General features: G+C 41.8%; 1 protein-coding gene across 7 annotated transcripts in view; it reads left to right on the plus strand.

Moving 5' to 3' along the window:
• Window positions 1–22,165, plus strand: part of tnk2b (tyrosine kinase, non-receptor, 2b) — a 57,275-nt gene extending 35,110 nt beyond the window's left edge. For 3 of the 7 annotated variants that reach the window (XM_076877203.1, XM_004567190.5, XM_076877202.1), the window contains 17 exons: window positions 2,337–2,514; window positions 3,767–3,837; window positions 6,138–6,407; window positions 6,680–6,832; window positions 7,048–7,211; window positions 8,140–8,259; window positions 8,452–8,578; window positions 8,689–8,835; window positions 9,038–9,132; window positions 10,866–11,060; window positions 11,324–11,415; window positions 11,775–11,819; window positions 12,153–12,586; window positions 12,700–13,935; window positions 15,458–15,553; window positions 18,397–18,527; window positions 19,628–22,165. In XM_076877203.1, coding sequence (XP_076733318.1) covers window positions 2,352–2,514; window positions 3,767–3,837; window positions 6,138–6,407; window positions 6,680–6,832; window positions 7,048–7,211; window positions 8,140–8,259; window positions 8,452–8,578; window positions 8,689–8,835; window positions 9,038–9,132; window positions 10,866–11,060; window positions 11,324–11,415; window positions 11,775–11,819; window positions 12,153–12,586; window positions 12,700–13,935; window positions 15,458–15,553; window positions 18,397–18,527; window positions 19,628–19,634 — 3,546 coding nt within the window. In that variant the 5' untranslated portion in view covers window positions 2,337–2,351 and the 3' untranslated portion in view covers window positions 19,635–22,165. Of the gene's footprint in view, window positions 1–2,336; window positions 2,515–3,766; window positions 3,838–6,137; window positions 6,408–6,679; window positions 6,833–7,047; window positions 7,212–8,139; window positions 8,260–8,451; window positions 8,579–8,688; window positions 8,836–9,037; window positions 9,133–10,865; window positions 11,061–11,323; window positions 11,416–11,774; window positions 11,820–12,152; window positions 12,587–12,699; window positions 13,936–15,457; window positions 15,554–18,396; window positions 18,532–19,627 lie in introns of those variants that run through there. The other 4 variants (XM_004567192.5, XM_023153975.3, XM_076877201.1 and 1 more) reach the window with 3 other exon arrangements.
• Window positions 22,166–23,131: the final 966 nt, after the last annotated feature.

Consider the following 23,131-nt stretch of genomic DNA (forward strand, 5'->3'; position numbering starts at 1 on the left):
TGACGTTTTACATAAACTAAATAAAGGAAGGACCCTGTTTTGTTTGGAGAAAGTATAATTTGATGATCTCAGCTGGTGAAGATTCATGGTGTATCAAAAAGAATTCAAAAGGCTATATGTTTCAAAGTAATGGGCATAGACGCTTGCATGTAAAGTTTTACATACAAAACTTGCATCGTTTACACGTGCTCAGTGTGTCCCCAACCAGATACATGGCACACATCAATACGATAACTCGTCCCAACCACCACATGAATCTTTTAAATCCTCGCTTTCTACCAGTACATGTTTCGACTGTTACCAGTAAACAGCTGCGGATTTAAAGCACTTTAAAGTCAGATGTTTCTTTTTGATACACCCTGTATAAAGCTCTTTCTTAGCCACCTAAATTAATTGTATCAAAGCTTATTTCTATGAACGTGTCTCAGGAAAAAACAAACCCAACATGCCTTAATGGGTTAATAATTTGTTTGCTAGTGGGCCAAGAAGTAGAAGCGCTTCATCTCCTTGATTTTGACCCCTCATGCCTCAAATGACACTGCCATGAAATGAGGCCCAAGAGAAAGCTGACTTGCGTCTTTGGCACCGTCCAGAGAAATAGCATTCTTTCTTCAGTGTTGACTGCTGCTGGGGAAGATTGTAAAGGATGAGTTGGGCATGTTTTCATGGAAAAATGAAAGGATTAAATGAAAATGAAAAATCATTTGTTTCTTGTTTGGGAAAACTTTTGCGTCAAACTCTTAATAGCATGTCTGCCACTGGCACAGCTTAACCCGTAGTGGACCAGCCAAAAGGGCCGTTGGATCGTCTTTCTCAGGATAAGAGTCAGGCATGATGTAGCAAAATGCAAAATATGGAGATGGATTCAAATGACAGCAGCTCTAGTTAATCCTAAAACCACAGGCACTACTGTCACCGGATCACGCGAGAATGTTTCCTGGCTTACCAGTGTACCGTTTTACTTCTTGTTTTCAACTAACAGGAGGATTTCAAAGATAGCTTCAAAGAATGTTCTGACAGTGGGACTTTTTTACCAAAATAAGAGGACTCCTGTGATTTCAAAAAGACAGCTGACCCATTTTTATGGTTATAGGAATGAATCTGTATCAGGATACAAACATCTGCCATAACCATTGGGGACTGAGCCCTCCCAATAAGTTGACCTCAGTCAGACCTCACATCTAAAATTCCTGTAAAATACAGAACAGCTATTTCTGAAAAGACATAGTAGATTTAGGGATTGGTCACATACGGGCTTTATTTTATGGCCCACCATTAGAAGTGTGTGTGTGTGTGTGTGTGTGTGTGTGTGTGTGTGTGTGTGTGTGTGATCTTGAGCTTCTAAGGCCAGAGTCATTAAATAATAGGAAATGGCCTCTAAGCAAGTCCCTCAGGAAGTTTAAATGGCAGCGAGCAAGGAAGCAGTGACCTTTGTGACACTGTTCTCTGGACCTCGTAACCTCGCCTTTGCCAGCACAGGAAGTTCCTCATTCGCCGAGTCTAAATACTGATCAGTGGAGTGACCCCTTCAGCCAGAGCACCCATCGTAAAGTTTTGTCTGCCTTTATGTGTGGATTAGGAATGTTTCTCTTTTCCATGTGTTGTTAAGCTTGGTTTACAAGTTTACTTCCTTAAAGTTCTGAGCAGGTGTAGCTGTTCTCCAGCAAAGCTGTTTACTGTCTTGAATTGAACTTGCATCAGTTTGAGACGATAGCCTTGTGAAGAAGCCCATCTAGGTTTAGGTTTCTGGTTACGTTAAATGGATGTTTTTTGTTTTTACGTTAAAGATTGATGGGCTGACTCGGTGTTGTGAGGAATTGCGGTGAAACCGTTTCGGGGCCACGTCTGGTTTTTGGACGTTTGGACATCAGTTTTGCATAATATATTTCTTGTATTGCTCTTCTTGTTTTTTGTTTTTTTTGGCACATTCATGTCTGAGCAGTCTACAGCAAGTCAGCCAAAAACAACTTTCTTTGTTTTGAGCTTAACTTAATTGAAGACTAAGTGGTTTGTTGACACCACAGTGACATCAAATTGCAGTGAAAATGACTGTTTTCATTGTTTTTATCCTTTGATAAGTAGCTTATGCTACAGTATGTTTGCCGCTTTAGCCCCCTTGATCTTGAGTTTGTGACTTGATTTTTATAAGCAATAGGCTGTTAATGATTTAGTTAAGAGGGAGCTGGCTCCAAGCTCAGTTTCCTTTCTTTCTCTGTTTGTTGATGGCTGACTTCCTTTTTGAGTGTATTTTACGGATTTTGGAGCATGCATTGGGAGAGGTGTTGAATGACTATTGAATGGGCTTAACTCTGTGTGTGTCTTTGTATTTTTATCAGAAACTGGGCAGCAGCATGCAATGTGAGGAAGGGACGGAATGGTTGCTGGAACTGCTGATGGAAGTGCAGCTGCAGCAGTACTTCTTACGGATCCGAGATGACCTTAACGTCACACGGCTGTCGCACTTTGACTACGTAAAGAATGAAGACCTGGAGAAAATCGGCATGGGTCGACCCGGTGAGACACAGTACCTGCGTGTATGTGTGTGTTTTTGTCAGTGAGTGAATGAAAGAACCGCAGTGTTGTTGTGCCAAAGAAGCTCATCCAGATGTTCATTTGGCATGTCTCTCTTGTGCTTAAATTTGTATTCCTGCTAGTGGCTTCCAGTGTTAGATACTTAGTATAAATGTTCCTTATTCAAAGGAAAAATCCTACGGTTTATCTCCTGTACTCTTTGTCCATAATTTGTGATCTAAAAATGAACTACATCCCCATCAGCTTCAGTTTGTCCTGTAGTTTTAGTGCTAATTAGCAAATGTTGTAACTCTTTCGTGCTAAATTCAGATGCTGAATATATTTAACATACATTATAAGTCTTAAAATATTGATGTTGGCACTGCCTTTGTTACCAGGCTGTAGACTGTAGAAGTAGATATTAGCTTTTAGCTCAGAGCGGTGGTTTAGTGTAGCTAGATATCTGAAAGCATGGCTGTTGTTTAGTGGCTTGTTTTTATCAACTCTTTCAAGACTGGAAATGAGCGCAAGACACAGAATTTCTGATTCCAAACTACAACTTCATAAAATCATCATTTACTGTCTTCTCTGCTCATGTGTTTTATTTCCTAATAAAGCAGTACTGGCCTTTCATAGCTTAATGAGCAATTTTTATATTTATGATTACTTTTGTTCTCTGTATGCATCTATACATAGCCTTAAGTATGACTCTTGTGTTCAGTAATGGCACTGTGTCATTTGGCTCATCCTTGATGTTGCTTGAACAAATCCTGCATCACTAATGCATTTAATGTCATTACAAAGTCACAATTTGTAATTAGGTACAGTGAGAGTGGATATTAAACTGTCAGATCTTTTGTCTGCGGTGTGTATAAAGTGGATCACAGCAGAATTGTTCTAAATCCAGTTACTGAAGCCCTCAGGGCCTGTGCTTCACAGCCGCTTAAGACTAATTACACCCACTTCGCATGCTCATATATTCCCTCACATGTCTCTCCACTGCACAGCTCACTGCTCTCTGGCGTTTTATTATCTTTTCTTCTTCCTCCTTCCCTTTGCTTTTTGCTCTTTGTCTCATTTCATATCAAAGCTGGGTGTTTGGTTTTCTTCCTGTTGTGGTAAATGTGTTGAAATTCATTATGGTATACCCTTCTTTCACTCAGATTCCTCCTGATGGATCCTTGAGCAGTTGCAGTCCTCATTTGAATGCCTTGCCACTGACCTATTGCCTCTTTTTGTTTCTTCTTGACCGCAGGGCAGAGAAGGCTGTGGGAGGCCGTGAAAAGGAGGAAAGCCATGTGCAAGCGCAAGTCCTGGATGAGCAAGGTGACAGACATAGACGAGCACAGCGCACATCAGAACTCAGTATGGTGCACGGTATATTTGGCAGGATGTCGCCACTGTGGAATCCGTCTGGGTGTAACAGTGTGGATACATGACCACAGTAACCTGCGCCCTCCGCGCAGATATGATCAGCACCCCCTGAATGAATTCTGGCATCAGTACGTTGTAATCTGAGGGAAAGATGTTAACATAGTCGTATGTGCTTAAAAGCAGCCTTTAACTTAATACTGGCTGTTAGTAGTGCAGAGGTTTTAAATCAACCACAAACATTCGTGATTGTGGTGAGGTGTCGCTAAGAGAAACTTTCCTTTCAATTAGCACATTTTTTTTAGACCTGTGATGATTATAGGAGAGTTTTGTATTTTTTATATAAAGAGTAATTTTTCTCCTGAGGACACACGAGGAGGGCCAGTGAGTCCATATTCAGATATAAACATACACACACTTACAAGGCTATTTTTGCTAGGACATTCATTGACATTGCATTCCCTAGTTCCTAATCCTAAACTGAACCATGCCATCTTAACTGCCTTAGCCTAACCTAATCCTAACTTAAGTGCTGGCCCATAAAAAGGGCCTTTTAAGCAAGGACCAAGCTAAAAAGACCTCATTTTCCAAAATGTCCTCAGTGTAAGGCTCCCAAACTCAAAGTAGTTCTCATAAAGATAGTTGGAAACACACACACACACACACACACACACACACACACACACACACACACACACACACACACACACACACACCCTGTCACAGCCAGCTGAGGAAGCAGATTACTCTATCTGAGGATAGTGCCAGAGGCGGAAGCAGACAGGTGTAATTTTAGATGGCAAACACCGTCCTGTGAGAACCACGGCTACACTCATCCAACACATGCGCACCCACACAACTCTGACGGCTTCTCCTCAGTATCCTTCTCGATGGTTAATTCCTTTGAGTATTTGCGTCAGCATGTGTATTACATACCTCGCAGTTTTTGTCTTTTAATTACCCTTTGAGTCTTTTATTAAAGGAAAGTGAAGAAGTAACTTAAAGCAAAAAAAGCTCTGTCTCTTTAAGGGGAATTTAATAAGACAGCATTTTGTGAATGCAGCTTGAGCCGCATCTGTGTGTCACCGACCCTTATGACTCCACTCGTGTGTGTGTGTGTGTGTGTGTGTGTGTGTGTGTGTGTGTGTGTGTGTGTGTGTGTGTGTGTGTGTGTGTGTGTGTGTGTGTGCGCGCCATAGTCAGAATTATTTAAATATCCAGCCCTCTATTTGAAACGAACTAACCACACCGTGACCACACAGAGGTGGTGTCTTTCAAAAAAGGTCTGCAGCATTATGTCATGTCTGGTCCAGTGTGAATGTGAAACCACATACCGCTTGCTACTGTTTATATCCAGCCAGTCAAATATGTTTGGCACTAGATATTCATTGACACCTCTTTTTTACTGATGACATAATTTCTGAGTACTGACCTTATGTTCATGAGCCAATAAGAGATGTTTTTAAGTGAATCCGACATCACTGATTTGATACGTAATGTAGTATTTGTGTTACCACCGTAGGAGAGGCTCTTCTAGTGTTTTATCTGACCTGTTATCGGCTTGATTTCATCCCTGCTAGCTAATATCACCACCAGTTTCTGTGAACTCCTATTTTGGTAAACAGTCTAATTCAAGTCCTCTAAACAAAGGCTTCCCTTGGTGGCGCCAAACGGCACACATATTTTTATGGGTTCGGATTTAGGAGACTGGCAATGAATCATTAACACACATGGACACACACACACAAATGCAGGCATACAAACATAAGCACACAGAGCCATTCAGGTCACTTAATCTAATAGGGCTTCTTAATGAGTACTTCCTAACAGCTAAGTTATTCCTGCTGTGTTGTTAGTACTTAAGCCAAGAGGCAGGAAATTTCTAAGTATTTTGTGTGTGTGCAAAAACATGTGTGCTCATGTTAGTACATGTGCATGGAATTTTATTTACTTTTTCCACAAACTTCATGATGTTTTCTTTATGTGTAAGCTTCATTTTAAAAATTTAAGCCATTAAAAGACCTCGCTGCACACACAAGAACTTGCAGTAATGGTTTTGAGACTGCTTGTCAGACTCTCACCATGGCACGAGTGTGCTTTTCAACCACCTGCTATTATACATAAATTGAAAAAGGGGGAACCAGGATGTAGAATGTTGCTGTTTATGCAAAATGTTAAATTATGCTCATATTTTTATGTTCTAGTGCCCCTCTCTCTGCTTTCACACGTCTTCATTTTTGTCTGTTTCTCTCCAGGTTTTTAGTGGTAAACGTCCAGATGGAGGAGACATACCCCAGCAGGGTCAACCGGCTTCCTCGTTTCGTAAGCTGTCTCCCACACCACCTCTGGGCGTCGGGGAGGGAGTCCTAGCCACGCAGCCCAGTGGTGGCACTCTCCTCGACGGGCAGCAGCAGGGTCTGACCTGCCTCATCCCAGAGAAGGACTTGACGCTGTTTGAGAAGCTGGGCGACGGCTCATTTGGCGTCGTGAAGAGGGGAGAGTGGTTGACACCTGCGGGGAAGGTGGTGAGGAGGCATATTGTTATACCATTTATCCACAATTTAAAAAACAAAACAAAAACATGTTGGAAATATGAAATAACTGGAGTGTGCTCACACAGTTCTTTTGCATGAAACATGTTGCTTGTTTGCATCTTGTCTAGGAACAGATAAAAGCAGGCGCATGAATGTTTGTTTTTTTTCTTTTGTTTTTTAATGGGATTTTCATGGGAAATTTTTAGACACTTTGAGTATGAGGAGAAGCAGAATCTGATGTTTGAACTCATCATTTTTTTTAGCTGAACGTGGCTGTGAAGTGTCTGAAGACAGATGTGCTCAGTCAGCCCGACGCTCTGGAGGATTTCATCTGTGAGGTCAACGTCATGCACTCGCTGGACCATCAAAACCTGATCCGCCTCTACGGTGTGGTGCTCACACACCCAATGAAGATGGTAGTGGACACACAGAAATGCACACGCACAGGGAAAAATATACAGACAGATAAATGCGAGTGCACATAACCGTTTACAGTAGCTGCTTTAACTCGGGGCCGATATTCTCTGTGTATACTTGCCACATATGCAAATGCAAAAGGACAAAAGATGCTTTGAGTTTGTCCGTTCTTTTCACCCATGCTCTATTTCTCTTTTTCACCTGCATGCTGTAGGTGACTGAACTGGCACCTCTCGGTTCTCTGCTGGAGCGTTTGCGCTGCGTTCGTCCTCAAGGCCCAGTGTTGATCCACACTCTGTGTCAGTATGCTGTGCAGGTGGCTTGTGGCATGGCTTATCTGGAGCAGAGGAGGTTCATCCACAGGGACCTGGCAGCGAGGTAGGGTGCAGAGCTTTGGTAGAGGCAAAAAAAAGGTAAAAAACTACTGAAAAACATACATTGCTCACATTCAGGAATAATTTTTCTGCTGTGGTGAATTATTTATATTGCCTCTCCTATTCCTCCACCCAGAAATTTACAGGCCATTAACAGGAGACTTGGCCCATAAGCACAATGAGTCACTGGCTGGAAGCACTGGGTGGTCCAAGTTCTTGGTCTTGCCAAAATTAGACACTTTCACTTAAGTGCTGACACTATGTAGAGGTCTGGGGAAAAACCTTAATGGCCGGTACAAATGAGTCACTTTACCAGTTAAAGCTGTAATAAAAGGGTAATGACTACACACAGCTGCTGCGTTAAGGTTTGCTGAGCTCTCTGGGCACGCACTGTATCCTGTAGGCTGGAAGCGTTCTGAGATAAAGATCTGCTGACTTTCTAACACACCAAAAAGTTCATAACAGATAAATCTCTTTATCTGTTATGGCACACCATTTAAGCTGCTTTAGCATGTCCACAAGACCTAATCAGTGACTTGTCATATCTGTCACTAACGTCTTGCTGTTTCTCTTCCTGCCTCTGGCTTTCATGTCTGCACATGGAAAGACAGGGAACTGAACAGACCCAAACTACTAGAAATAATAGTTCTCTTTACATATTAGTAGATCGAACTAAAATATTTATTTACTTGTAAATGAGTTTAATCTTTTTAGTCATGCTCAGTTTCAATAGATCCTACATCTGCAGTCTTGTGCTTGGCCTATCAGTAAAATGCATACGGACCAAGTCTCCTCTACAATTATTATTGAAATAGTTATTATTAAGAACATTAGTTCTACATGTAGAAGAGTTCGTTCATTTAATGTTTTCCAGCTTGAAGGTTCATTTTAGGATTTCCAGCTAATTGTTAACATCACCACCCTGTCTGCAGGAACATCCTGCTGGCCTCGGCTCACAGAGTGAAGATTGGTGACTTTGGCCTGATGAGGGCGCTGCCTAACAACCACGAGCACTATGTCATGCAGGAGCATCGCAAGGTCCCCTTTGCGTGGTGGGTGGAATGAACTCATTTCATTGTTGCTTTGTTGTTAAAACTATCAGCCAAGGCAAAATTTAGAAATCGTTTTTTCAAAACAAATCCTTACACCAGGGAAACACCCCATTTAAATCCCTGCTCCACACTTATGCTCAGACTGTGCACAGCTGGTTTATAGACTGTAGTGTATTGTTTTTCATGTTACAGGTGTGCTCCAGAGAGTTTAAAGACCAGAACCTTCTCCCATGCAACAGACACTTGGATGTTTGGAGTCACCCTCTGGGAGATGTTCACACACGGTCAGGAGCCTTGGCTGGGTCTTAATGGTAGTCAGGTAAACGCACAAAAAGGATCAACAAAAACCAAACTTCTGAAGCCAAAATACATAAATTTGCTCATATAGACAGTGATTCATATACCGTAGCTGTACTCTTTTGTCTTTAGATTCTCCATAAAATTGATAAAGAGGGTGAGCGCCTCCCTAAGCCAGAGGATTGTCCACAGGATATCTATAACGTCATGCTGCAGTGCTGGGCTCAGAAACCTGATGACAGACCAACTTTTGTTGCTCTACGCGAGTTCCTGCTCGAGGTGGCGTTAGCAGTCATTTAACCATCGCTCTAGGATTTAAACATGCATGTTTTCTACATTCATTTAACTTCTCTGTTGACATCATGTTGTTATTATATAAATTTACCATTAGCTCCACCTAGTGGTGCCATTTCAAAGAAAAAAGTGAACAGGCTGCTTATTAAATCTGTTATATTTTTTCTGTCTTTGTCTCTTTTTTCAGTCTATGCCTACAGACATGTGTGCTCTCCAGGACTTTGATGAGCCTGACAAACTCCAGATCCAGGTCGATGACATTATCACCATCATAGAGGGGAGGTGGGTGATAAAAGGTCTTAAAATAGTAATTAAACCGACACATCAGGGGCGATTCTAGGTTCAGACTTGTGGGGGGGCTCAGCTCCCAATCCTAATGGATTGCTTTGTAATTAATAATGACGCAATATGCTGTTTGCAAATTTAATCAACCCTTTTCGCATGTGCAGACCTTCAATTGGATAAACATTACAATGGGATCTTCAAAGGCAACCTAATTAGTTGTTATGTGTGACGATAATTCAGTGTCAACAATCAGAGTTTTCAATCTTTTCCACACGTTTTAGGGTGGAGCCTTTAGTTATCAAACTCGATACAAAGGCTCAGTCGTTAAAGAACCATTTGTGGCAAAGCAGAAAAGATGAAAAACGTGCAAAAAAAAAAATTTCAGCCTCTTAACAACATAGAGGCAGTCCACCAGCTCATCAAGCACTCACTCAGTACAGACACTGGAAAATCACACTGCTAGTCCATAGACCTGCAAACGAAGCAAACTGCTAATAGCTATTTTATATTAATACAAACCCTCATTTATTAAGCAGACTCAGCATCATATATCAATATGCTCTCTTTAGAATGTCCACTGGCATTTTTTAAGTTAGACTTTGTGAATAATGGCATTTGATATTGCTCCCTCATTCTTGCGGTTCTTCTACAAGCTCTGTCTTTTCTCTCTCCAGCCTCCTCACTCGACTAGAAACTAGAAAATAACAAAAATATAATCTTATAATAATAATTATTACATCAGGCACAGAAAACAGGAAAACACACTGCTTAGTTATGTGAACTCATCATTAATGAATGTGGGTAAAAGAGAAGCTACAGCGTTATCATTTCTGGTGAATTTGACTACATGTCCACTCTTACCTGTTTCTTTTTGCTCTCTTTGCTGTCTTCGTCTCTCCCTCTCTATCCTCTCTCAGTCTTTGTGCCGTCACCCAAAAGTTAAACGTTACTGTGAATAAAAGACAAACTGATCTACATGATCCATATCAGTTTATAGCAATATTCAAAGTGAATACAGGCTGCTGCTGGACATAGACAGGCATTCACCTTTTGACTTGCTGTCACCTGGATCTGATGCTGTACTGTAAACAAACACTGGAGCCCAATTTGACTAGAATAGGAAAATAAATATTTATCAAAGTCAAATAATAAAGTACAGCAGCCCCTTGGTTGGCAGCTCCTGATATACCAGCAGACTACTGTTTTTATTTTATCCTGTAGTGTTATAAATAGACAGATAGACATTTGAAGATATTTCCAGAAAACAATACTAAAACACCCTATTATTAGTACTATTAATATTTTTAGGGGTGCTCTGATTACATTCGGGTATGAGTGAGCACCCCCCAAATGGGTCTAAACTCTCCTCTGCAACATACCAACCCCACTACTGATAAATATTGTCTTGAATGCAAACACAGTGCAGTGCAGAGAAGTGTGCAAGGCTGCACTTCAGAGTCCTCCCACAGTCCAAAGATGTGTTTGTTTATCAGCAAGTCTACATTGCTCGCGGGTGTGAATGTGAGCGTGAATTCAAGGTTTTCCCCCATCTGCCACTCAGTGTCAGCTGGTACCAGCTGCAACCCCCACATTCACCTCCAACAGATGGGCCTGTAGCTAATGCAAGGATGGAGTATGGGCTGGAAAAAAACACATCCTTGACTCTCAATGTCAAAAAGTGGCAGTCTGCTTTCATACCCAATATAATTATCTGTCCTAATACGTTTCAGGGCAGAGAATTATTGGTGGCGAGGTCAAAATAAACGCACCCTTAAGGTCAGGCAGTTCCCCAGGAATGTGGTGACTTCTGTAGCAGGGTTGTCTGCACACGACATCAGTCGTCCACTCAAGAACAGCTTCATCCACACAGGACATGGAGACACCAATCCCCATCGCTGCTGGGGCTTCCCTGATAGGATCGATGAGTAAGAGACAGCTTTTGTTTATTAATTTTTCAAGCTGAGTTTGATTATTTAATGAACGTGAAATGGCATTCATATCATGCATCTAGAAATGTTTTAAATGGTCTTTCGGTTGGGCTGCAGTGATAGTAAGCACTCACCAATAGATGGCACTAGCGGGCTGCTTAAGCTGCTTTTGCAACGTGATTGTACAGCACCTGCTGTGGGTTAGTTATATGCAGTCCACTGATGTTTCCTGCATTAACATGTCTCATTCTTGCCGACAGTTTGTACCTCGGGAATCCCATGGATCCTCCTGACGTTCTGGGCTTGGACCTCAGTGCTGCACAGCCCACACAGCTAGCAGGACGAGCTAAAAGTGAGTGAAAGAGCTCTTTATAGAAATGTATACCTGTATGATGTATAACTGTTACCAAAAAGCTTGCCTCAATACCTCTTCAGTTCAGTGACAGACTGAGCAGATGATCATATTCCTAATTTTTAAAGAGTGCTTCTTTCTTCTTCTTATTTCCATTATGCATTGCTGGTTGAAATTTCAAGATCTGCTGCTGCTGCAAAAAGACACTGAAGAGCTCGCTTTGCTTTTATCCTAATAAAGCTTTCAGATGTAATGGCGCTTGCTGTTTTTATTCTTATCTTAATATCTTTTACTGCTGTCATTTCTTCCCCTCTTTGTTTCTCCTTTGCGCTGGTGGCATCTGTTATTATTTTCCCCAGAGGAGCCTCCTCCCCGCCCTCCTCAACCAGCAGTGTTAATCAAGAGTAAGTCTGGTTTCTCTCAGCAGCTCTTCACCCATTGCTCCTGCCCCCTCTGTTCCCTCCTAGTTCCACTCCTCAAAGGTACATCTCAGAGTTTTTCATCTTTTCTTTGCCTGTCTTTGCAGTGTACCCCCCCCCCACCCCCGGTCTTTTCTACACCTTTGTCCCTCTAAAAGGTGTGCAGTGTCCTTGCTGTGCATTGTATTCTCCAGTCACACCTGGCGAGTTTTTTTGGAGCTGTGTGTCTTGCATTTAGTGGTATTAAGTGATCTTAAACAACCTTGGTGTCAATGATCTCTAAACTGCATCAAGAATATGTTGTGTTTTCATCTCCAGAACCTTCCTATGACCCAGTAAATGAGGAGGAGGATCTGACCTCTGCGGGACTAAAGAGATTATCACTTCGCAAAACGGGTTCTGTGAAAGGCCTCAAACTTAAACCGGCCGTGTGGGTCTCTGCTTCCAAACAGGGAGGTTGCAGGACTTTAGGCTCAGGCCAGAACACTAACAGTGAAGTGTCCCTCATTGACTTTGGGGAAGAGTACCCAATATCCACACCGTCCCCCTCTCCCGTGGTTGAAATTCCGATTCCTCTATTGGCCAAGTTGGCTTTGGAAGCAGAAAATCTCCTGGACAGGACTCCACCTCAAAGCCCATCCAAATCATTGCCCCGCCCCCTTCACCCTACGCCAGTAGTGGACTGGGATGCACGGCCATTACCCCCACCCCCAGCTTATGACGATGTAGCACAAGATGAGGATGATATGGAGGTAGGGCTACACAATACATTTAACACTGTGTCAAAATTTTATAAAAGTGGAATTATTTTGTCTTTGTGTTGCCTGAAGTAATATTACAGTGAGCTTGTTTCTTTCTCCGAAAGGTGAGCTCCATCAACAGCTCGGAGCAGCAGAATGAGGCAGAGCATAGTGATGGCCGCAATCCAGAAGAAACTCTGTCCTCTGGGCAGAAGGTCAATGATGAGGCTCTAGTCTCCAGAGGTTCAGACAGACAAGGTCTGGAAGACAACCTGTTTCTCCCCAGCAAGCACAGCCAGAGCCTGTCCACCTCTTTTTCACAGTCTGCAGAGATCTTTCAAGAACTTCAACAAGAGTGCATGAGGAGGCTCAATGTACCGGCAGCAAGTGCTCCTCGTTCGTGCTCGCCATTGCAGAGCTCAGTCTCGTGTCCCCAGACTCCTCAAAGTCTCCAAACCCATGAGGGACAACAGCAGAGTGTCCTTTCCTGTAACGAGGACCGACCCCAGATCCCCCCACGAGTTCCCATCCCCCCTCGCCCCATAAAGAAGGGTGACTACACCTCTGGCCGCTGGTCAAGGGACCTCTCCCTTTCTCCAGTGCCGACTGAAACCACGGAAAACGTTTCAGGTGCAGGACAGGAACGACCACCTCAAATCCCTCCCAGAGACCCTTTGTCTCAGCCTGGATCAAGAACTCCAAGCCCAATGGGTCTGGTAGTGGGTTCCCCCCAGCAGAGGCTTTACTCTGTCAGCCCCAACACAATGCAGGCTGCCATTACAACCTGCCCACCCACACACACCTACAGCTCCTACCTCTCTACCTCTCCGGGTAAACTCATGCCTACTACACACAGCTTTGCTTCGGACCCCAAATATGCTGCACCCAAAGTGATCCAGGCCCAGGTGCAGGGGAAGGACGCTGCTAGCAAGGGCCCCTGTATCCTGCCTATTGTCCGTGACGGGCGTAAAGTCAGTAACACCCACTATTACCTTCTGCCAGAGAGGCCACCGTATCTCGATCGATTCGATCGCTTCTTCAGGGAGGCTGAAAGCCTTCCTGCCAACGATGTGGAAGAAAAGCATGTACGGCAAGCCAACACAGCCACGGTCAGACCAATGGTGGTCAGCAGTCACACACTGCAGGGGCACACCCAGGTGCAGGGGCTGGTCCAGCCGGGTGGGGACCTGAAAGCCAATTTCTCCTCCAATAATAACAGCAATCTGGGTTGGCCACGGTCAGGGATGAAGAGTTCAGTTAGTCTTCCTCGCGTCTCTTCAGACGGGCTGACAGCACCAGCAGTCACTGCTTTCTGTACCAGGACAGACGGAGGAGGGAACTCAGCTGATAGGGTCAAGATGGTAAGGTCTAAGATGGATGAAGTGCCTCTAAGAAAATGTTATTTGAACTGCAAAGTACTTAAAACACTGAAAGTTATTAATGATTTACATCTGTATTGAAAGTGCAGAGGTTGGCCATGATGGATATGAAACCCCTGCAGGAAGATGTGCTGCTTGCTACATATACTTGTCCTTGTTCTTCTTAATGCTACTTTTTGTCATTTGGTAAGAAATATTAAGCAGATAGTCATCTGTTTGTAGTTCAGTATCACTGTTGTTAAGGCAATCCTTATCCTAAATCCCTTATCACACATCAAAGAACTAAAATATGAGCCCATTGTTCGGTGTAATTCATTAGCATCGGTCTAAGAAGCAGGCTTTAAATAGTCTGCAGTGCATATTTCATGACTGGCTTGCTTGATTCCTCTCAGTTGTAATGCTGTTTTCTGGAGCTCCATATTCATTGTTTAAATGCTTTCTGTAAGGAAGAGCATGGTGGGTGTACGGCGGTGTGTTTCCTTTCCTGTTGCACTGACAGCAAGAGTGAGGAATTAAAGGTGATACAGCAGCTTTTAATGGCAGGATTCTGAAAAGATCAACTTTCTATTTCGCCTTCAAATCATCGTGACAACCAAATTAAGAAACGGTGTAATTTTACAACTGGAGGCAATCTTTATTAATGTGTTATGCATCAAATGTAACTAATTAAATTGGAAATTGAATGTTTTATATGCCTTTTAGTAGAAAAATTGTTAGCATACATGTTTAAGCTTTTTCTTTTGCATTCTCAAATATTTTCTCATAACTTGTTAAAAATACACTAGCATTCGTTATGAGACAAAGGCCATATAAATATTTGGTGAGAATCAGATTTCAAAGAAGAAACTTCAAAGTTTCATTTGTTTCTTTAGGTTGGTCAATTGATTCTCGCGCTGTTCGAGTTTGGCTGGAGTCAGAAGCGCTGTGAACTCTGAAGGCTTTCAGGCACTTGGCATTTTGTAGTTGATACAGCTGCAAAAAGTAGTGCAGCAAGAATGTGAGCTATCTCAGCTGCATTGCAGGGGAGTTCAGTGCAAGACAGAGTATTATAAGAATATAATGTATATAGCGCCTTATGAGTTTACTAGTAATATCTGCGTAAAACTGCAGTGATTGGTAACATGAAATTGTTAACATGGGTTTCAATCAAGTTCATGCGAAGAGAAGTACTGACAAAAAAAAACTGGTGATTATGCTGCCACAGTCTCGGTACACACAGGAACACTGTGTCAGACTTATCTTCTTGAAATTTGAGCAGGCTTAAGGTGGTTTTTGAAAAGAGATGTGAACGTTTAAAACTTGATCTGTGCAGCGATGCTTAAATCCAGCTGAGATTCTTATCATGTTTAGCAGTAAATCCACTGTTCACCTAAAGGATGTACATGGAGCTTTAATCTTAGATGATTTCTTCATCAGAAAAAGATACCAAAAGATTACTGAGACCCCAAAAAAACAAGAAGTGAGGAATCGGGGGTTTAAACTTCAGTGTTGTTGTGTGTCTCAGGTGCAGGAGGCGGTTCACGGTGTGACGATGGAGGAGTGCCAGGCCGCCCTCCAGAACCACAACTGGAATGTCCAGCAAGCTGTGCATTATCTAAAGGTTTGTGCATTTACTGAAAGCTAATGCATTTCCTGCCATAGTTGGCACACTATGACTGTTGAGTTGTTTCAGAAATTATATGTTACTGGTTAACTCATAGTAGTGTTGTATGGAGGCCTGAAAATGGTAAAAAGTGAGAAGGAAAAATGTTCCTTTAAGCTTCAGTCATTTTTTTAGTTTTTTGAGATACTTTTACTGACTTTTTATTAATTTTTGTTTATTCCCCTTTTCTAGTGTTGTTGCATATTGAAATGTTATTTTTGAAAGGCGTTATTTCCAATTTGCACATGACTATATGCATGTAAAGTGTAATAACTGCATATATGGATCATTAGTAATAAGTATGGCTACAAACCCTAAATGGAAAATTCTGTTCGGTGTTTATTTTTAATGGTGTTTATTTAAATCTTTACTTTGTCATAAGATGAAAAAAAGTCCGTGTAAAGTTTCAAACTAATTCATTTTAAATAACAAAAGTAAAAAAGCTCAATAGCAAAAGGGATGTAGTTTGTTTTTAAGGTCAGGTTCCATAGTCTTAAAGTACTGCATACACACAACTGGCAGAAACACCTTTATAAAATAAAACTGTACAAATACAGTGGGGCAAAAAAGTATTTAGTCAGCCACCGATTGTGCAAGTTCCCCCACCTAAAATGATGACAGAGGTCAGTAATTTGCACCAGAGGTAAACTTCAACTGTGAGAGACAGAATGTGAAAAAAAATCCATGAATCCACATGGTAGGATTTGTAAAGAATTTATTCGTAAATCAGGGTGGAAAATAAGTATTTGGTCAATAACAAAAATACAACTCAATACTTTGTAACATAACCTTTGTTGGCAATAACAGAGGTCAAACGTTTACTATAGGTCTTTACCAGGTTTGCACACACAGTAGCTGGTATTTTGGCCCATTCCTCCATGCAGATCTTCTCGAGAGCAGTGATGTTTTGGGGCTGTCGCCGAGCAACACGGACTTTCAACTCCCGCCACAGATTTTCTATGGGGTTGAGGTCTGGAGACTGGCTAGGCCACTCCAGGACTTTCAAATGCTTCTTACGGAGCCACTCCTTTGTTGCCCGGGCGGTGTGTTTTGGATCATTGTCATGTTGGAAGACCCAGCCTCGTTTCATCTTCAAAGTTCTCACTGATGGAAGGAGGTTTTGGCTCAAAATCTCACGATACATGGCCCCATTCATTCTGTCCTTAACACGGATCAGTCGTCCTGTCCCCTTGGCAGAAAAACAGCCCCATAGCATGATGTTTCCACCCCCATGCTTCACAGTAGGTATGGTGTTCTTGGGATGCAACTCAGTATTCTTCTTCCTCCAAACACGACGAGTTGAGTTTATACCAAAAAGTTCTACTTTGGTTTCATCTGACCACATGACATTCTCCCAATCCTCTGCTGTATCATCCATGTGCTCTCTGGCAAACTTCAGACGGGCCTGGACATGCACTGGCTTCAGCAGCGGAACACGTCTGGCACTGCGGGATTTGATTCCCTGCCGTTGTAGTGTGTTACTGATGGTGACCTTTGTTACTTTGGTCCCAGCTCTCTGCAGGTCATTCACCAGGTCCCCCCGTGTGGTTCTGGGATCTTTGCTCACCGTTCTCATGATCATTTTGACCCCACGGGATGAGATCTTGCGTGGAGCCCCAGATCGAGGGAGATTATCAGTGGTCTTGTATGTCTTCCATTTTCTGATGATTGCTCCCACAGTTGATTTTTTCACACCAAGCTGCTTGCCTATTGTAGATTCACTCTTCCCAGTCTGGTGCAGGTCTACAATACTTTTCCTGGTGTCCTTCGAAAGCTCTTTGGTCTTGGCCATGGCGGAGTTTGGAGTCTGACTGTTTGAGGCTGTGGACAGGTGTCTTTTATACAGATGATGAGTTCAAACAGGTGCCATTCATACAGGTAACGAGTGGGGGACAGAAAAGCTTCTTACAGAAGACGTTACAGGTCTGTGAGAGCCAGAGATTTTCCTTGTTTGAGGTGACCAAATACTTATTTTCCACCCTAATTTACGAATAAATTCTTTACAAATCCTACCATGTGAATTCATGGATTTTTTTTTCACATTCTGTCTCTCACAGTTGAAGTGTACCTCTGGTGCAAATTACTGACCTCTGTCATCATTTTAAGTGGGGGAACTTGCACAATCGGTGGCTGACTAAATACTTTTTTGCCCCACTGTAAAAGGAACAAAACATTTTATTGCTCAGGCCATCAAAACAAAGATTGCATGAAAATCCGTTACCTCAGCGGTAAACACTTCAGTGCTTACCAGATCGGGTTCATCAAGTCTCAGGTCAGTCGTTTGTGTAATAACAGGGTGTATCTGCAAATGGACACAGTCAGTTACACTTTTACCCTATAGGCTCATATCGAGATGTGATAAGAGAACTTTATTCATCCTTGAGGAAAAGTTGCAGTGAGCAGCTACAAATGAAAAAGCATGTAGACACTCTGATATGTTTAGGGTGGGTTTTAACACCGTTTTAACTGGCTGTGGTTTTGCCCAACGTGGCAGGATGGACAATTTGTTAGGACTTCAGTAGACACAAGGGAACACTTGAGTGTTCCTTGATGGTGGTGGAAACGTCTGTGAGACACAGAAAAAACTCATCCACGTGGTTCAGATTCTGCTAAGCTACAGGAATGTGTTTGAACAAGCTGAGCTTGTACAAAGACAGAAATAATTTTACACTCACTGGCACTCCATTCAGTAAAAAAGATGAAAGTTCTTCACCTTGAACTCTCTTTAACAGTCCCATCTTTTTCCCTCTTGATAACTCTTTGGTCACTTGAACAATGTCTTGTGACCTGCCTCTCTACAGGTAGAACAGTTGTTCTGTTTGGGCCTGAGGAGCAGATCAGAGTGTCTAAAGCTGCTGGAGATGTGTGACTGGAACCTGGAGGTGGCCAGCACTCACATGCTGGATAACTATGGATCTACAACAAGGCAAAGGTAGTGTTTCCTATGATTTTGCAATGATTGTGACTTCCCAGAATGCATATATTACTTTGAATGGACCGTACTCTTATATTACTGCCCAGCAATTACTATTCATCTTCCTTGACCCTATCTAGGAGCAAGAGTCTACACTGGAGGGGGAAAAAAAGTTCCCTTCATTCAATTTGACATTGATGCTCATTTAATAGTTTCTAGAGATTGTTACTAGAATTTTAATAGGAACTTTATGCTGACATAATGCTATTTTTCGTATCTCTTTGTAAAACATATAATTAAAATCTGCTTCCTAGTGGAGCTGCTGAGATTGTTACTGCACATTTATTTAGTATATATATGGAAAATGTAAGCAGGCAGTATTGTGATGCAATGCTGATGTGCCGTTAATGAGATAGAGGCTCATATGTGGCTTCTAGATTTAGGAGGTGTTGGAAGGGGGGAGGGCGAGGGGGTGTAAGCCCTTAAAAAAAATAACAACGCACGAGTTGAGCTGCAATAACATGACTTCAAACAGCAGAGGGAGCTATTTTGTAGCAGTCCGTTCACCATTTGAATGTGATTTGATAAAGATAATTGTGGCGGACATTTGCACGTCCCGCAGGTTTATCAGCATGTGTGCTCCGTTTCCCTCAGCAGGGAAGCATTTCATGCCTGATAAAGGAGCTGTGTGCAACAGGCACTGAAGTGCTTTTTGAGATCAATCAGACTGATATACTGATGCTCGCTGTTCAAACATTGATTTATAATTTTTTTTATGCTGATTTAAACACATCTAATAGATAGGACGAGACAAACTGAAATGATTTGTTTACATGATTTCAAATGGTGCTCTATATTTGTCTACATTTGCTTCAAATATGTAGTATTTGGGGGGGGGGGGTGTTTGTGAAAGAAGTGGGAGCCAACTGGCAATAGCTCTTTGTGTTGCATTATTTAGATGAATCTCCCGCCTGCTTGTAACTCTTCCTTAATGCCAGCACAGTGTTTATCTCACTTAAAAGCCCCAAAAAAGGTGAAGTCTTGTCCAAGACGATTAGCACTTAACATTTCATGATTCATCATTTTTCCCCACCTCTAAAGCTTCTTTCTGTTTGCAGACGGTGACAGAAATCTCAAGCTGCTGAGCTCTGATTGGAACTTCATCCGCAGTAAAACATCATCAGAGATGAATCATCTCCTGACCTTTTTTGTCTGTTGGTTCAGTCACACTTCCAATCAAGACTGTATTAGAGACTCAGAAATTAAGCACAAAATACCAAACTTCATTATGGCTGTGTTTGTACTTAACATGGATGTGTAGGGTCATACTTTTACTTTGGTGTGCCCACCCAAGGGCAAGAAATGACTGTACTTGTATTTTCAGGACCAGCGGGTTAGCCTGAAACGTCTCACAGATTCTGGGTGCTGCCACACTCAGACATCGTCTTGTGAGCTACTTGCATAGAATAAGAAATGGTTTGAAAGGAAATGTAAAGAGGCCAAAATGAGATGGCTAGCGCAATATACATAGGAGCACTTTCAAAAACAAAAAAAGTCTTTGTGTTGTCTCAAAGCAATGCACAGTTTACTGGAGAGCTCACACGATGTACAATATCAGCACTGAACCTAAGAACTGTACCGTGTGCGTACAGTTCTTTAAAGCTAAACCTCCTGTATTAGCAGCTATTGCATCACTTGGAAAATAATTTGTGAAAGCTCGCACAGTACCTCTGAAACGTCCAAGCACAATAAAATAAGCCACTTAATTGGCTGACAACTCTGTATTGTACAGGAGATTATTCTGCCATAAAAGGAAGGTGAAAATATGGAGATAAGCATCGAATCAAGACAATTCATGGACGGCAGAAGAAGTTTGTACACTTGTACACCTACATTCGAGGGTATATACAATATGCTCTTTATGAGGAGGCATGCATGTGTGTATGATATTGTTCAATATATCTTGAACATAGTCCTCAGAGATGAGAGAAGACTGTTATTTCTATTACTTGTGACACCATCTTTTTAAAAATATTTCATTCTCTTCTGTCTCTATTGCCACATGTGGCTAAAAAAAACAAACCCATCCAGTGGAAACTTTCTTCACTGCAGGTTTAGTCTTTCCTCATTTCTTCCCTCTAAGCACTTTTCGGTTGATGCGCAGGATTCTGTGTAGGCAAAGTCCTGCCAGCGTGCGGTTTTCTCCGTGCACCCAGAATACACCGGCAGCTAATATCAGCGGTGTAGTGAAATTTACCCCAAGGCACAGATCCCATCCCATAATCATCACTTAAGACCACAACTGTGATATTTTGGTCAGCAGCTTTAGGGGTAATAATTTAATACTGAGAGGACGCGTCTGCTCTGGGTGAACTGACTGCTCGATGACATGGTACTCTCTTTTTTTTTTTTTTTTGGACTGTATTGTCACTGCAGCAGAGCCAGTTAACAGGGAACAGTTGGGCTCCTCCTGATATTTATTCTTAGTATGTGGGGATGACACCAGTGAAAGGAAGGAAAATCTACAGTAAGGTGGACTGAATACTTTTGTGTGGTTGGCCACATAAAAGTATTGGTTACAAAAGTAACCAATGCTGGAAAGCAGTGCTTTACATAGTTTTTAGTTAACTCCCGTGATCTCTGTGGTGCTCCTCTTTAAACTGTCTTTGCCAAAATATCTATTTTTCTTTCTGAATTACATTATATTACATATAAAACACATAATATGTGTGTTCATGTGTGAGACTGCACATATGCTCTGGCTTTGGTCCAAACCAGAGCTCAATATGTCTACAAATCTCCAAGGATGCGACTGAAAGAAAAAAAAAAAGAATAAAAAAGCTAACATAGAGTCATAACAACCTGAAAAATTAAGAGGCTTTGAAATAAGTTTTGAAATATATTTTTTAAAGGATGTACAGGACTGATTGTAGAAACTTCCAGTAAAAGCTTTCTCCCATGTGCAATAGGGCTGCTGTCAATCCTCTAACCTCCCAGCCTGTCCATCAGTACCATCCAGTAGCAAAAGCAGAGATTTTATCTGTTATAATCTATCCTGCTAATTGAATAAGAAAAATCAAAAGAAAAGCTGTTTTTTTCAGTGTAAAATGTTTGTTGACTGTTTTTCTGACCCAAAGTGAGATAAAGTTGTCCTTAAGCACTGATTCGGGGCCAGTTTTGCCATTTTCCCTTTAAAGTCACGCGGTGAAGCTGACTGTGAAAGCAGTGCATAAGGACAGCTGCATGCGAGTGCTGCCTCCTTAGTCTGTTCACGTGTTGTTCGTCTTCATACCGAGCTGCTGTAGTTGTATTAGAAGGACTGAAGTTAACCTTGTGGTGTTTTGGTGAACCCAAAGCAAAGTTCTCCTGTTGGGGTGTTGAAACTCTGATGTTCTGTTTCTGTTAAACAGTCAGATCTGTTTTGGTTTTTTTCCTGAATCTGTGTTCATTTAAAAATCTTTATTTTTTATTGGTTTTGCTGTTTCTGCTTCAAATTGCCATATTTTTTTCCTCATTTTGATGTATTTGCCTTCCCAGAATGTGTTTCATTGTAAATGCCTACTGTACAGTTGGTTGTTGTTGTCATGGATGGAAATGAAGATCATGCTGCGGAATTTATAAATGTATTTTTTACTAAAGAATTAACTATTTTTTAACTTGTTTTGTTCATTGTTTTTACTGGAATCCATATAGTGAGCTCACACCTGAAGGCACATTGTAATGTACGGTAGAGACCCTACAATAATACAGAGAAAGCCCCAACAATCAGAGAACCCACTATGAGAAAACATTTGGTGACAGTGGGAAGGGAAAAACGACTTTTTAACAAGATGAAACCTCAGGCAGGACCAGGGTCAGAGAGGGGACGGTCATCTGCTGTGACCGTCTGGGGGTGAGGCGAGGAAGATGGTACAAAAGGCATAATGTGAAATGCAGAGTGGTATATAAACAGAGAGAGTGACAAAAGGTGAATGAAAAAGACATGCGGGAAGCCCCCAGCAGCCTTGGCCTATTGCAGGATTCAGGGTCACCTAATCTTGCCCAAACTATAAACTATGTGTTTACTAAAATCGTCACAATGATGAACTCGTAATAGCTAAAGTGACAGCAAGCTTAAAGCATAGAACAACAGAAGGTACAACAGATGAACATAACTTATTTTATGGGTTCGGTATATTGATCAGAACAATTAGTCTGGTGAATTAGTCATTCACTCTTCACGGAAGATTATCCAGGATGTACTTGTTGACTAATGACTCATAAATCACAAGTTGGTAGCCAAAGAGCATGTGATATTGCAGTTGGACCACCACTTCATCTAAACACCAGGATGGCTCAAGACTTAATAATAAGAAGTCAGCAATGGATTTTTTGTGGTTACGCCCATATTTTATACTGTCTTTGAAGAGAACAGAGCAGGCATTCATGACAACAGATATGACATTAAGTCAGACACAGCTGTAAGGAAGAGCTGGATTGGAGAAAGGTTGCAGTGATGCTTCTGCTGTAGGTGGGATTTCTGTGGCTCTACCAAAAGATATTTATACATTTGATGTTACACCAGGAAAAACAATTTCCCATATGTGTTCCATTTGAGATCTGGAGACTGCAAAGCCATAATA

This window comes from Maylandia zebra, linkage group LG18 (genome assembly GCF_041146795.1).
Source record: "Maylandia zebra isolate NMK-2024a linkage group LG18, Mzebra_GT3a, whole genome shotgun sequence".
NCBI lineage: Eukaryota > Metazoa > Chordata > Actinopteri > Cichliformes > Cichlidae > Maylandia > Maylandia zebra.